The sequence below is a fragment of the Capra hircus genome, chromosome 13, assembly GCF_001704415.2.
Source record: "Capra hircus breed San Clemente chromosome 13, ASM170441v1, whole genome shotgun sequence".
In the NCBI taxonomy this organism is placed as follows: Eukaryota; Metazoa; Chordata; class Mammalia; order Artiodactyla; family Bovidae; genus Capra; species Capra hircus.
Window position 1 is genome coordinate 20,001,355 of NC_030820.1, and position 14,755 is coordinate 20,016,109.

General features: G+C 38.6%; 1 protein-coding gene across 1 annotated transcript in view; it reads left to right on the top strand.

Annotated features, from left to right (window-relative positions):
- Nucleotides 1–14,755, top strand: part of MALRD1 (MAM and LDL receptor class A domain containing 1) — a 597,692-nt gene that overhangs the window by 17,673 nt on the left and 565,264 nt on the right. The window contains exon 5 of the mRNA XM_005687912.3: nt 8,679–8,769. Coding sequence (XP_005687969.3) covers nt 8,679–8,769 — 91 coding nt within the window. The remainder of the gene's footprint in view (nt 1–8,678; nt 8,770–14,755) is intronic.

A 14,755-nucleotide genomic window follows, 5' to 3' on the forward strand; every position in this document is an offset into this window, starting at 1 on the left:
AATCATTGTCATATTCATTTCATGGTTAAACTCAAATTATTCAATGCAGCCTTCATCTTCTAAAATAATTTTGAGACTTAAAGCCAATGTAAGCCTATAAAAGACATTTATTTATGCAGCCTAATAAAACTTATGTATGATAGAAATTATAATCTAATAACTATTATAGGAGTTCTTAGAAAAATAGTGCATACTTTAACATTTTGGGCAGCCAAGCAAAATTTTCCAGTTAAAAAAGGGATCTTAAAACATTTTATTCTGAACAAATATGCTTTTTAAACCTTGTTTGTGACTCAGTTTAGCCCAGGTAGGTTTCCTTTATCATCTATTATTAGAATATTATAATTTTATAATTTTGACATGGAATAGAAAATCATCTGATATGTGATGGATTTAGCACTTGCCTTAATATAGAGAGTAAATTGTATTGAATTTTGAGTGGCTAAGAGGGAATATGGGAGAATGAATAAGATCTCTATTATTAAAATTGAATGATAAGATATAAGAATGGCACATATTCTTAATTGATCTATCATAAAACCATTGAAGTTCAGAATTTTCAGCCTTTTGTAAAGCCCTGGGGATCCAAAGAAAAAAATCATTTAGTAGATAGTTAGGTGACTCCTGGATGATGACTTGAGGAGAACTGTACAGTTGGAAGCATAATTCTGTCATTTGAGGCTTTGTATCCTCTTGAAATTCAGTATTATTGGGGTGTGTGTCTGAGTGAGTGAATAAGGTTGGGTTGGTATTTTAAGCCATCAGGCATGTAAGTCTTCCTATAAAGGACTCCTCAGGCACAGGGACAAGACATCTTGAGTTCCTGCCTTGGTGGGGAGTGCTCTGCAGAGTGAGAACCCCAGACAACAAGAATGCATCCAATTTGTTGTGGATGTTCAGGCGTCATTAACCAAAGGATAAAATTCTAGTTTATTTATTATATTACTACTTTATTGTCTTACTTCCCTATGTCTGTCTCTTTTCTGTAACAATAGCAACAAGAGAGTCAAGAGTGCCTTTGAGGGGACACTGACTAGATGCGGAAGGATGAGCTTGGTGAAGTCCCTCTGTCTGCATGCTTGTCTAAACCTTAAGGACTGCTATGAGACTCTTGTCTGTGTGTAAAATTTATCAGTATTTATACATCTTTTCTGACTTTGAAACAGAGTGGCTGATTAAAACAAAGAGAGAGTCTTAAGCTATCTTTGTCAAGCATTGTGCCTTCTTATTTTAGTGCAGAGTCTACCTGTCAATGCAGGAGACGTGGGTTTGATCCCTGGGTCCAGGGAGATCCCCTGGAGAAGGAAATGACAACTTACTCCAGTGTTCTTGCCTAGAAAATCCCATGGACAGAGGAACCTGGTGGGCTATAGTCCACAGATCACAAAAGAGTCAGACACGACTTAGCAACTAAAACTACAACAACAACAAATATTTTGGTCAAGGTCTTTATTAGTAGCACAACAAGGGATTTGATGTTGGATACAAGTAGCGGGAACCTGCTACTTGTAAGTTAAGCATTTTAGGATATATTCTTTGCTTTTCTCAGGTGTCCATTCCCAAACAGCATATTGCGGGGGTTGATGATTAAATATGTGTAGTAGATAACTATAAAACTTTAAATTCCCAAATAGATTATCTCCAGGGCAATTCAGCTGTAGCAGAGGAAGTGAGATTGTTCACCTGAGTCCTTTAAAATGCAGCAGTGTCTTCCACCAAAACAGATGCCCATGGAGCTTATTAATTTGATTCTCAAAATCCTTCATTGCTGATACAAAAACAGTGCCTCTACCTTAAAGGAATTGCTAAAAATTAGGAAACTGTACGACTCTCATGGGATCCTCTGGCCACACTGATCTTTAAGACAGCAGGTATGTTGTAGTTCTATCCTGTCAGCAAGTGAACAGATACTCATTTGCTTTTGTTGAGCTGGGCCACAGAGATGTGCTGTGCTTGTAATACTGCCTGCCACTATGTAGTAGCTCTTTGCTGGAAAGCTTTAGAAAGAGGCTTATTTGAGGTCATTTTGTAATCATCATCTCCAGACAGTATCTGCTGCCTCATCAATTTACAAGTTTCCCAGAATTATTCTAGGTTTTTTTTTTTTTTTGGTTTGTTTTTCTTGGCAGTTTCCCATGCATGCTGCCTTGATAGTTTTAAAGTCATTCATGCTTGCTTTAGAAATACTTACATAGATTTTTGTCCCAGCTGGACTCTGGCTTAGCATGGGTTTCTGAGAAAGCCTCTGGATCTGGTTCCTGTGTGGGGACTTTGTCGCCTTCACCTGTAAAGGACTAACTAGATCCATCCCTTATTAACCTGAAGTGTATGTTAATTTCTGAGAGATTGCTGCTGTATAAGCTAGGAATGCTGTTTATGCATTTAGTCCACAGAGATGGCAGTGTTTCAGAAAGTTTCTGAAGGTGTTTAAAGAATAACATCTAGTATTGATTGAGTGCTTACTGTATGTAAAGAATTGCATTTAGTCCTTCATGTATACTACCTTATTGGCCCTTCATGAAGTCATCTCAACTATCATTTACCCCATTGTTCACATGAGGATTGTAAGCTTTATTTTTTAAAGATAAAGTTTTGATGTGGACCATGTTTAAATTCTTTATTGAATTTATTGCAATACTGCTTCTGTTTCATGTTTTTGTTTTTCGGTCCTGAGGCAAATGGGATATTAGTTCCCCAACCAGGGATTGAACCCAGGCCCCCTGCATTGGAAGGTGAAGTCTTAGCCACTGGAACACCAGGGAAGTCCAGAGGATTGTAAGCTTTAGAGAATGAAATAATATACCAAATCCCATACAAGATTAGAACATAGGATAGTTTGATTTCAGATCTCAGTCAGTCACTGAGCCATGATAATTTTTTATCTAATAAAGCTGTGTAAGAATTTATGAAATATAGAAAAAAAATCCAACCTCTAGATTTGGTCAGATCTGATGTGACTTATTAAACCTTTGTCTGCTGTGTTAGATGAAACATTATTATGCATTGTATGGTGCTAATGAACTGAGATCACATTTCTCAAAATTGCGGACAAAAGCAATTAATTTTACTATTGTCTTAAAATATTCATAGAAGCCAAGAATAAACCAGGCTAAACATATAGTAGAAATTTAGCCTCAAATTCAGATGAAATCTCCCCTCATCCCTGTTTTTTTCTGGTTCTTGAAGGGACTTCTCCTATTGGAGAAAGAATGAATACTATGTTACTAAGTATATCATTGACTGTGGTTTTCCAATTGAATGTCTGGATTCTTGAAATCAGTGCCTGAATTTTAAGACGATACTGAAGCATTTTTAATATGCTATTATCTACTTGTCATTTCTCTGATATTCCACTTAGAAATGCCAGAGACTTCTCATCACTCTCCCATTCAGAAACAATAGGCTTTATTAATACAAACAAAAGATGTGGTTAATAATGATGAATATAAATTATTAACTTACTGCTACTCTCAAACTTTTCAAAATCATAATTTGAGACATTTTATCTTTTAATTCAAGAATACTTACTGTGTGAAAACATGACGATGAAAAGACTACTGTCATCTTCTTGTGTTTTATATATTTTCTTGAAAAAGGCCATTGAGTGCATAACTAATTAGAAAAATTCTCATACAGAAGATATAAATGCAAGGGTTTCTGTTCATGTCGTTACTGGTATAATCCAAGTGAGTTTATATCCATTGTTCACCTGCCATAAAAGTTTCATTGAAGATTTTAATCGAGTATTTCAAGCACAAAGCCTCCCTTCCGAAGCCATCTTTTCTAAAAATGTTTGAGGTGAAAGAAATTTGTCTCATGTTTTCCACTGCATCAGTGCAGGCTATACCTGACTTAAGTGATGGTGTCAAACTTCTAACTTCATTATCCGTGCTGTGATCTGCTTTTGTTTTGCCGCTTTGCTGCTGTTTTCTTTTCTTTATTTTGGCTGTGCCCCTGAGGCACTCAGGATCTTAGTTGCTTGATCAGGAATCAAATCCTTGTCCCCTGTAGTGGAAGCACAGAGTCCTAACCACTGGACTGCCAGGGAAGTCCCTATCTTTTTTTTTTTTTTCGACTTTACCTAACAGAAAAAAATGAGGTGGGTATTTGGAAAAGGTTATTTGCCTAAATTTTGGAGAAAACAAAGAATGTTAATCACTTCTCTTAGAAATGCAATTACCACATCACAAACAGCCTCTGACTATAGGGCCTGGTTTTTAAAAAAACTATCATGGGTTTCCATGTTGTTTTTTTTTTAATTTTTATTTATACTTTATTTTACTTTACAATACTGTATTGGTTTTGCCATACATTGACATGAATCTACCACGGGTGTACATGAGTTCCCAAACATGAACCCCCCTCCCACTTCCCACCCCATATCATCTCTCTGGATCATCCCCGTGCACCAGCCCCAAACATCCTGTATCCTGCATCAAACATAGAGTGGAGATTCGTTTCTTACATGAAGAATACATGTTAGAATGCCATTCTCCCAAATCATCCCACCCTCTCCCTCTCCCTCAGAGTCCAAAAGTCTGCTCCACACATCTGTGTCTCTTTTGCTGTCTTGCATACAGGGTCATCATTGCCATCTTTTTAAATTCCATATATATGTGTTAGTATACTGTATTGGTGTTTTTCTTTCTGGCTTGCTTCACTCTGTATAATCAGCTCCAGTTTCATGCATCTCATTAGAACTGATTCAAATGTATTCTTTTTAATGGCTGAGTAATACTCCATTGTGTATATGTACCACAGCTTTCTTATCCATTCATCTGCTGATGGACATCTAGGTTGCTTCCATGTCCTGGCTATTATAAGCAGTGCTGCGATGAACATTGGGGTACATGTGTCTCTTTCAATTCTGGTTTCCTCAGTGTATATGCCCAGCAGTGGGATTGCTGGGTCATAAGGCAGTTCTATTTGCAATTTTTTAAGGAATCTCCACACTGTTCTCCATAGTGGCTATACTAGTTTGCATTCCCACCAACAGTGCAAGAGAGTTCCCTTTTCTCCACACCCTCTCCAGCATTTATTGCTTGCAGACTTTTGGATTGCAGCCATTCTGACTGGTGTGAAATGATACCTCATTGTGGTCTTGATTTGCATTTCTCTGATAATGAGTGATGTTGAGCATCTTTTCATGTGTTTGTTAGCCATCCGTATGTCTTCTTCGGAGAAATGTCTATTTAGTTTTTTGGGGTGGCTCAGACAATAAAGAGCCAGCCTGCAGTGCGGGAGACCCAGGTTTGATCCCTGGGTCGGGAAGGTCCCTTGGAGAAAGAAATGGTAACCCACCCCAGTGTTCTTGCCTGGAAAATCCCATGGATGGAGGAGCCTGGCAGGCTACAGTCCATGGGGGTCACAAAGAGTTGGACATGACTGAGCAACTTCACTCACTTTCCACATTCTGTAGATAATTCACCCATCCCCCTTTTCAGGATCCCAACCAAAATCCCTGGAAACTTTTTGTTTAAATACCTTTAACTGGATTATCTCCCTGTGCCTGGTGGATCTTTTGTTTCCTAGCTATGTAGATCCACAAGTAATTTCCCTACAATTAGAGAAGCAATTCTTTTCCCTAAGAAAACCTTTGCTCTTGCAGTGCCAGTGGGCTTAAATGACTGCCGATTTTCATACGAGCTTCTCTTCAGTTATACCAACTTAATCTATAATTTAACTGAATCAAATAAATAAATACACATATTGCAAACTCTGAGGAGAGGCTTGAAGGTAAGAAGATAATTTAAAAGCTACTTCAGGACTTCCCTGGGTGGTCCAGTGGTTAAGATTCCATGCTTCCAATGCGGGGGGCCTGTGGTTTGATCCCTGGGAAGTGAACTAGATCCCACATTTTGCACCTAAGAATTTGCATGCTGCAACTGAGACCTGGCAGAGCCAAATAAATAACATAAAAGCTATTTCATTAGATCAGGTATGAAGATGTAGGAGTGGAAATAGCAATGGAAAGGAAAGAGGGTTTAATAGGTCTTGATCGATTGGACATGACTGGGGGAGAAAGTGATTCCAAGGATCATTTTGGGGTTTTGAGCATTGCAGATGGCAGTCTCCTGATACCATTTTCAGAGGATGAGCATCAGGGCAGAGGTCCAAGTTGAGAGGAAAGAACATCTTGAATTAGAAGTGTCTTCGTGTCACCTGACTGAAAATATTCAACAGATGGTAGAGATGGGGAAGGAGAGCTCAAGAGAAAGAGGCTGACATTCCTGATGTAAATGTGTATTCATGAGCCTGGGTGACAGATAAAGTCCTGAAGATGAGTGGGTTTGTGGGGAGAGCATGGAGGAGAAGAGAGACTGGTAATTAGTCAACACTTATTTCCACTTTTCTCTTTAAATGTGGCTGTGGAGAAGGCGATGGCACCCCACTCCAGTACTCTTGCCTGGAAAATCCTATGGACGGAGGAGCCTGGTAGGCTGAAGTTCATGGGGTCATGAAGAGTTGGACATGACTGAGGGACTTCACTTTCTTTTTTCACTTTCATGCTTTGGAGAAGGAAATGGCAACCCACTCCAGTGTTCTTGCCTGGAGAATCTCAGGGACGGAGGAGCCTGGTGGGCTGCCGTCTATGGGGTCGCACAGAGTCGGACACGACTGAAGTGACTTAGCAGCAGCAGCAGCAGCTGCAAGTACCTTATGACAGCTTGAAATCCTAGTATCCAAATATTAATTTTTGGTTATCCTTGATCATTGTAATACTATAGAAATGTTTTCAATTATAATAAAGTAATTGCATTTCAACCAAAAATAATTTTTTTTTTAAATGTGGCTGCTATAGGTAAGTGTTCAGCTCAGCAGGAACTAGGGAATGTATCTATATGAATAGGCTTTCAAGAAGAATAAAGTTAACCTATGCAGAGTAGATTTTTAATTAGTAAACACTATACATTAGCTTAAATATTTTAATAACTATGCCATAATACCTGACATTTAATGCCAACTATATAGGTAAAGTGCAGTTGTATAAGTGATGATTCATTTGTTACCTTGCATACATCTTATCATATAGGTAATAACTATCCTTATCAATACCTTTTTACAAAGAAATAAACTGAGGCACAGAAGTGTTAAGTAACTTCTTCAGGGTCTTCCTGCTAGGAAGTGGTGTATCTTGGATCTAAATTCAAGTAATCTGATTCAAAATATACACTTTAATCACTATGCTATGGAGGCTTCTCAGGTAGTGCAGTGGTAAGGAATCTGCTTCGCAATGCAGGAGACATGGGTTCAATCCCTGGGTCGGGAAGATCCCCTGGAGCAGGAAATGGCAACCCACTCCATTCTTCTTGCCTGAAGAATCCCATGGACAGAGGAGCCTGGCAGGCTACAGTCCATGGGGGTCACAAAGAGCCAGACATGACTGAACATACGCACTATGCTATGCTACCCTCATATGAAGCCATCCCTACATCACAGTTTTTGATAGACTTCTTCCATCATGGTCCTGACTTGTAAGTAGTGCCATGGTTACTCTAATTTATGTGAAGAGAGGATGACATTCTTAGGGCTATATATTGACAGTTCACTGGATGCATTATGGACGTGCTTCATCACATTTTTAATAGACTAGTAGACAATCCCTGGCTTAAAAGGAAACATATTAGGACATCACGTTGTACAGGAACAAAAGAAAATGCAGGACAGCAAAATGATCTCCTAGGTCTTGTGATACAGACCAGCTGTTAAGCTAAGAAGCAATGTGATGTCTTGAAATAACATTTACGTCATGATAAGGTTGAGTCATGCACACAGGTTTAATGCATCCATGAATTAAGCCTCATACATTATTGATATTCATTCATGAGGACGCGAGAATACTCTCCACCAATACACCAATGTTTTATTGATTTAAGTAATTAGGAGTACTTGATCTTTCCAAGTTTCTCAGATTCATTCTGCTAGAGGATTTCCTCTTGGTGGAGACTAGGGCTGGCCTCACATCATAGTACAACATGCGGTCATTTTAACAGTAAGTCACTGAACAATGATTTCCAATCAGTGTCTCGAGCTGTGCTTAGATAATGGCAGAAAATGTGCAGGAAGATAGGACAAGGACATTTAAGATGGGGCTGTGAGTAAAATTCAGAGAACCAGAGGTAATGACTTTGATCTGCTCTTTATTTTTGCTTAATGCTGCAAAATACTGAGAACCAGAGCTTAAGATGGAGTGAGGCTCCCAGAACTGGTAAATGCTAAGTAGTATGAATGCATAGGAACCAAACATGGAAGATGATATAGGAAAGAAACCAGGTGGCTGTTGATTCATTTTGCAAATATGTTACCTAACCTATTCTAAACATGTGAGATACAGAGAAGACTGTACCTTTTTTGGTTCAGGTGGTTTTTGTTTGTTTGTTTTTAAACTTTTTATTTTGTATTGGAGTATAGCTGATTAACAATGTCATGATAGATTCAGGTGGACAGCAAAGGGACTCAGCTGGACATATGCATGTATTTAATCTCCCTCCAACTCCCCTCCCATCCAGGCACTTTTTTGTTCTTCAAAGTATAGATCTCTCTCCACTTGGAATTGGCATGGTCACCCATGTGCTTCTAGGAAGTATCATGTTTCTTTTATTTGTAGACTCTGTGCTACAAGATTGTGAGACAATACTGTTCCTTGTTCTTCATGTCTGTTTGTTTTTCTTGTCCAGGTTGTTTTTCAAGGCCAGATGATTTCAGCTCAGGATGAAGCCATAGCTATTGACGATCTATCTTTCAGCTCAGGCTGCTTGCCAGCAGATGGTAAGATATTTTTTTCATTCTGATCCTTATTGTATAAAAAAGTCAGTTCAGTTTAAACATTGTGTAATGATTTTGATCTGCTCTTTTATTTTTGCCTGATGTTTTAGAGTGAACTATTTTCTATTGTCCTTATGCACTGTGGTACAATGACTAGATTTGTGCTAGAGGTGAACACAGGCTACTATAAAGAACTGAAGTGTGCAATTGAGTCTCAGATTTGGAACCCTGTAGCATATTTACACTGGTTAGTTAAATCTTACCCAGAGGATTCTATGCCTTCTAGGATATCAAGGGAAGACTGGCCCCCATTGATTTGAAACTGTCTTCTTAGAGGATCAATTTAACTAAGCCACTGAAAGACACAAATGGAGAAGTATATTAGTTATAATCTATTTTCTATTTAGACTGAAACAACTAGATCAATAAACCACACATCAGATCTAAAAAATTATCCGTATCAGTCCTGTGATTACATTAACTGTGTAATATTCAATTCACCATTCACATTGTTCTCAATAGGAAAGTTCAATGTTTAAAATATAAGTTGGTAAGGATGAAATTAACTTAGGCTAATATGCAATAATCACATTTATTTAATATATTTGAGTATAGATACTTGATAGAATTTTTTCCTTTTGAAATTTTATGATGATATGGTAGAATCAAGAAAGCTGTTTTGTAGAAAGGGTTCCAAGTTCTAGTTGGATACAAAGAAATGGTAGCTGTGGTTAAAATAAAAATGTTCCAGTAACAGAAGAAATGTGGTTAAGAAAAAAGTATTCCAGTCTACCTAAGAGAGACCAAGGAAACTTGATAAAGGATGTTTGCATTGTGCTTTGATACTTAAAAAGCACTTCTGCTGTTATAAGAGCTTACAGGTTTGTGTCTCCTGTCACTCAAATCAAGGTAAATTTACAAGAGCTAATTACAGCCCCTCTAAACACGGAACACATAAAGTTCTCTTTCATCTTTGTATTGTCAGTTCTCAGTATATATTAGTAAGAAATCATGTTAGGATAAATTGAAATATAGATAAGTGAAATGTAGAACTTTAAAGGAACAGACTGTAACCTCCACCCATTCCTAGAAGTAAATAATTTAAGCATTATTATTAAGCACATCAGTGACTTTTCACTAAAAGAAGATAATATTCCTTAGATTTATCAGAAGGGAAGCAGTATGCTAGTAGAGAATACATTATCAATTCCAGGCAATGCATGATCTGCCATTTAAAACTCCCCTAATAATCTCTCTTCTGTTACCCTGCATGGTTGTTTATGAACCAGAGCACAGCCCACTTACACTGGATTTTGAATGAAACATCTAGTCCCTGACCCTGATCACCTCAGCAGGGACATTATATATCTCAGATTAATAGTTTCTACAGAAATTGAGGTCTGCCAGACAAAATGATCCCTAATAGTTGTATTTATTGCTCAGTCTGGCTGATCACCCTCAAAGGAGAACAAAGCCATGAAATAAGCTATTGACTGGACTTCCTGGACCATCAGGGAGTTAGGAAGTGGCTCTTGCCATTGAAACTGTTTACACAGCAAATTTATGCAGGAAAATGCTTGGGTTGTGCTTGGGATCTGAGATTGCTTGTAATAGGACTCTGCTATCATTTCAGACGTGAACTTAACTCTTCATCTTCAGCTCTGGGAACCAAAGCCATTTCTCTATGTACCCATGACCCATACACTAAGACAAAGGCCTGTGTAGATGGGCCATAATAATTACTCAGAAGACAAATGCCAGATTTTTAGTAAGCACTTAAACTCTTAACATCACTATAGAAATAAAAAATGCAATAATAGTGGGAGTAAGAGCACATGATACTTGAACATTCAAAGATAAGTTGGGGTCACATAGAAAAATACTGGCATCTACAATTTCTAAGAATATTTCTAGATAGTGTTATCACTATATTGGTCTGAAGTGATGTGGAAATAAAGTTTGATGAAGATGAGACATGGATTTTAAAGCTCAGTTATTGGGTAGGGCTTTTACATGATTGTTACATTTATACAAGATAAAGCTCTAGAGAAGATGACTTTGAAATCCATGACTGAAGTCTTCAATAAATATGGAAATCAGACCTCCTGCATGGATGACCCAGGGCTATAAGTTAAATGTCCTGAGCCAAGATGTTTTTACAACATGGAAGAATAAATCACTGTATGGAAGCAACATTGGGGATTTAGAAGGATGATGACTTTAATTTTTGGCCTTGTGTTTTATGGGGCATTGGAAAAAGCTATCTCCCCTTGGGGAAAGCTGCAAAGCGAGTGGTTTCCTTTTAGAGAAATTCTGTACTCAGGTCAAGGTCACAGAGTGTTCTTTGAATCTTTGAAGGTGAGGGTGCATGGGTTTTGTTTTTTGTTTTTCAAATAGAATGAAGATTGAAGGCATATTTAAACTTTTTGGAGGGAAACACAGCCGCATGAGGACTAATAATGGAGACAAAGGATAAAGCATTATGGGATAAGATTGGCATTCAGATGGAGTTACATTTTGTAAATGGTGGGACTGTGAGAGATGGTAAAATTAGGTGGCATTAAATTTTCAAATGAGACTCTCCACTCAAATTCAGGCACTGACAGACTATATCTAGTTAATCATCAGAATCACGTAAAAGAGTGATTGATTCTGGGATTCATTCCAGCCCTGCTAGATGGGAATCACTGAGGATGGGGCCTACGTTGTAAATAATGTCCTTAGGAAATTTTTGTCAAGTCAGCCAATTCTAGGTTTAAGAACAGAACTAGCCTTTGGAAACCATGAGACCTAGTCTTGTGTTGATTTTTTGCCTTTGGCAGCGACTGCCCTGGAGTAGGGTTCTGGATGACTAGAGTCAATGGTTTCAGTCTCATGTCCTGGTGGTGATGGCCAAGTGGGAGAAGCAGGCAGATCCAACCCAACACCTTCTGGACATTTCCATGAGAAAATCCTACTCCAGTGGAAAATAGGGTTAAATATGCATTGGGATGCCAGAAAGCACAATAGTCTGAGATTTTTGCTTTTGCTTTTGACTTAATGGGCTTCCCTGATAGCTCAGTTGGTACAAAACATGCCTGCAATGCAGGAGACCCCAGTTCGATTCCTCGGCTTGGGAAGATCTCATGGAGAAGGGATAGGCTATCCACTCCTGTATTTTGGGGCTTCCCTTGTGGCTCAGCTGGTAAAGAATCTACCTGCAATGTGGGAGAGCTGGGTTCCATCCCTGGGTTGGGAAGATCACTTAGAAAAGGGAAAGGTTACCCCCTCCAGTATTCTGGCCTAGAGAATTCCGTGGAATGTTTAGTCCATGGGGTTGCAAAGAGTCAGACATGACTGAGTGACTTTCACTTGTCAGATGACTTAATAGAGGAGATAGATAGTCATGGCATAGATTCTTCAACTCTGATACTGCTAAATTCAAGGACTAAGGTGTTTTCTTGCTACTTGCCTCATGCTTGCCATCTTATGCTTCTGGAATAACCTCTCTCATTCAGGATAGGAAGAAGGAAGGAATGACATAGGAAATAGTTTTGGACATGTCGTTCATCAGCTAGGTGATCGTCATCTACCTTGGTTGCTAGAGAGGCTAAGAAAACTGAGTGTTTAAATTTGGCCTCTGTAATAAAAGAAGGCAAGGAGAACAGGTTTATAAGTTGAGTGAGCATCCATTTGCTGCAGAAACTCAACATTGGCATATTTAAAATTAAATTCCAATCTTCTTTCAAACTATTTCTTTTCCTTAGTTCCCTTTTCCTATGCTCCCTATTGATGTCTGTTTGGTCTCACATAGAAGCCAAGGAGTCATTCTTCAATGCTTCTTCCCCTTTGTCACCTCCACATTAACTTGGTGCAAAACATTACTGAGAGTATGTTCTTATATTTCTCCAATTGTCTCCATTTATTTATCGTAATTCTTCATCCAACACTGATTTTGTATGTCCCACATTATTTTTTCTTGGATTTTGAAAATTCCAGTTTCAGTCTATTCCACTCCACTAATCACTACTACCTGCTATCCACCAGTTTGTACTTTCTAGCATCCAACTATGACCAATCTCTACTTTATTTAAATCCCTCAGTAACTCTCATTGCCTTCAGAATGGAATTCAGATTTTTTTGGTCATGACATAAGATCACCAGGATCCTGCTCTAACACACCAGCCCAACTTCTTCCTTCTTAATTCCCCCAAGAATTCCCATATTCTGACCCCAAAGAGCTACTTGTGAGTCTAGTGTTATCTCCTTTTTCGCGTATCTTGCAAACATTGCTCCCTCTGCTTATTTCACAAAAAATTTTGATGACCTGTCCTGCTACTAGATATCCTTTCAGACTGAGTCAGGGTGTCTTTTCTGAGAAGACTTCTCTTACAGAAAATGCCCCCACACTCCTAGTCCCTGTCCATACATACACACACAGTATTGATTTACCTACACAGCTAAATGCTGAGAATTGTGTAATAAACAAAGAATATGTGAAATTATTTAAATATCAAGTATTTGGGATTTTGGATGAATTCTCCTTTCTGCTGAGCCACAAGTATCATTCCATAAAAAGCAGATTTAAATAAAATATCATGGGAATATATTTCTTTAGCAGTACTTACACTTATGCTGCTGCTGCTAAGTCACTTCAGTCGTGTCTGACTCTGTGCAGCCCCATAGATGGCAGCCCACCAGGCTGCCCCGTCCCTGGGATTCTCCAGGCAAGAACACTGGAGTGGGTTGCCATTTCCATCTCCAATGCATGAAAGTGAAAAGTGAAAGAGAAATTGCTCAGTTGTGTTTGACTCTTAGCGACCCCATGGACTGCAGCCCACCAGGCTCCTCCGTCCATGGGATTTTCCAGGCAAGAGTACTGGAGTGGGGTGCCATTGCCTTCTCTGACACTTATGCTAAGAATATTATATTATTTTTTAGGTTTTGTTTCAGTATCAAAAATAAAGATATGTCTTCAAAATAATGAGATTTTTATCAGGATGAATTAAGCTGAGGCAAATATTTGCCATGGTTTAGTGGAAACATTGTGTTTTCTGTCATTTTACAGCAGATATATAGCATTTGGAAATGAGTCCTCTTGAAAGTGAATGCTGTAATAAGTCTTTTGGTGGTCATTTTGATTTATAGAAATGGTTCTGTTTAAGATATATAGGTTTCCTGACAAGACTTCTCTATTTTATTCTTCAAACTAGTGTGCTTTTAAAAATTTGTTCTGATTTTTTTTTCTTTTGAGACAAGGGAACAATTCTATTACTGTGTTTTTATTTTCTCTGTTTTGATGCTTTGATACTCGGTGTCTTGCTGATCAAAGAGGGTCTGTCTCTTCCAGAGTGAGCCAATTCCTAGAGACAGTAAACCAGCTCGCCTTACAGTATATTTTTCAAATTGACAGCCATCTATTTAGGCTTTCATACTTTGGGCCACTAGATACCTGTCTTAATTACCCCAGGGGCAGTGCATGCTTTCTAAGGCAGTAGTTTAAAAAAAGTTATCAGAGACTGGATGGCTTAAGGTGGTGCTAGTGGTAAAGAACCTGCCTGCCAATGCAGGAGACATAGGAGACACAGGTTTGATCGCTGGGTCAGGAAAATCCCCTGGAGGAGGGTATGACAACCCGCTCCAGTATTCTTGCCTGGAGAATCCAATGGACAGAAGAACCTGGCGGGCTATGGTCCATAGGGTCACACAGAGTCACATGCGACTGAAAACACTAAGAATGCACAAATAGATGGCTTAAAGCAACAGAAATTTCATTTTTCATGATTCAGAAGGCTGGAAATCCAACATCGAGGGGTCACCAAGTTTTTTTTTTCTTGCGTTTTTTTTTTTCCCCTGCTTGTGGATGACTGTCTTCTCCTTGGTCTTCATATAGTCTTCTTTCTCTGTGTGTCCATGTCCTAAATGCCTCTTCTTATAAGGACACCAATCATATTGGACTAGAGCCCACCAATATGACCACACTTTACCTTAATTACCTCTTTATAGACCC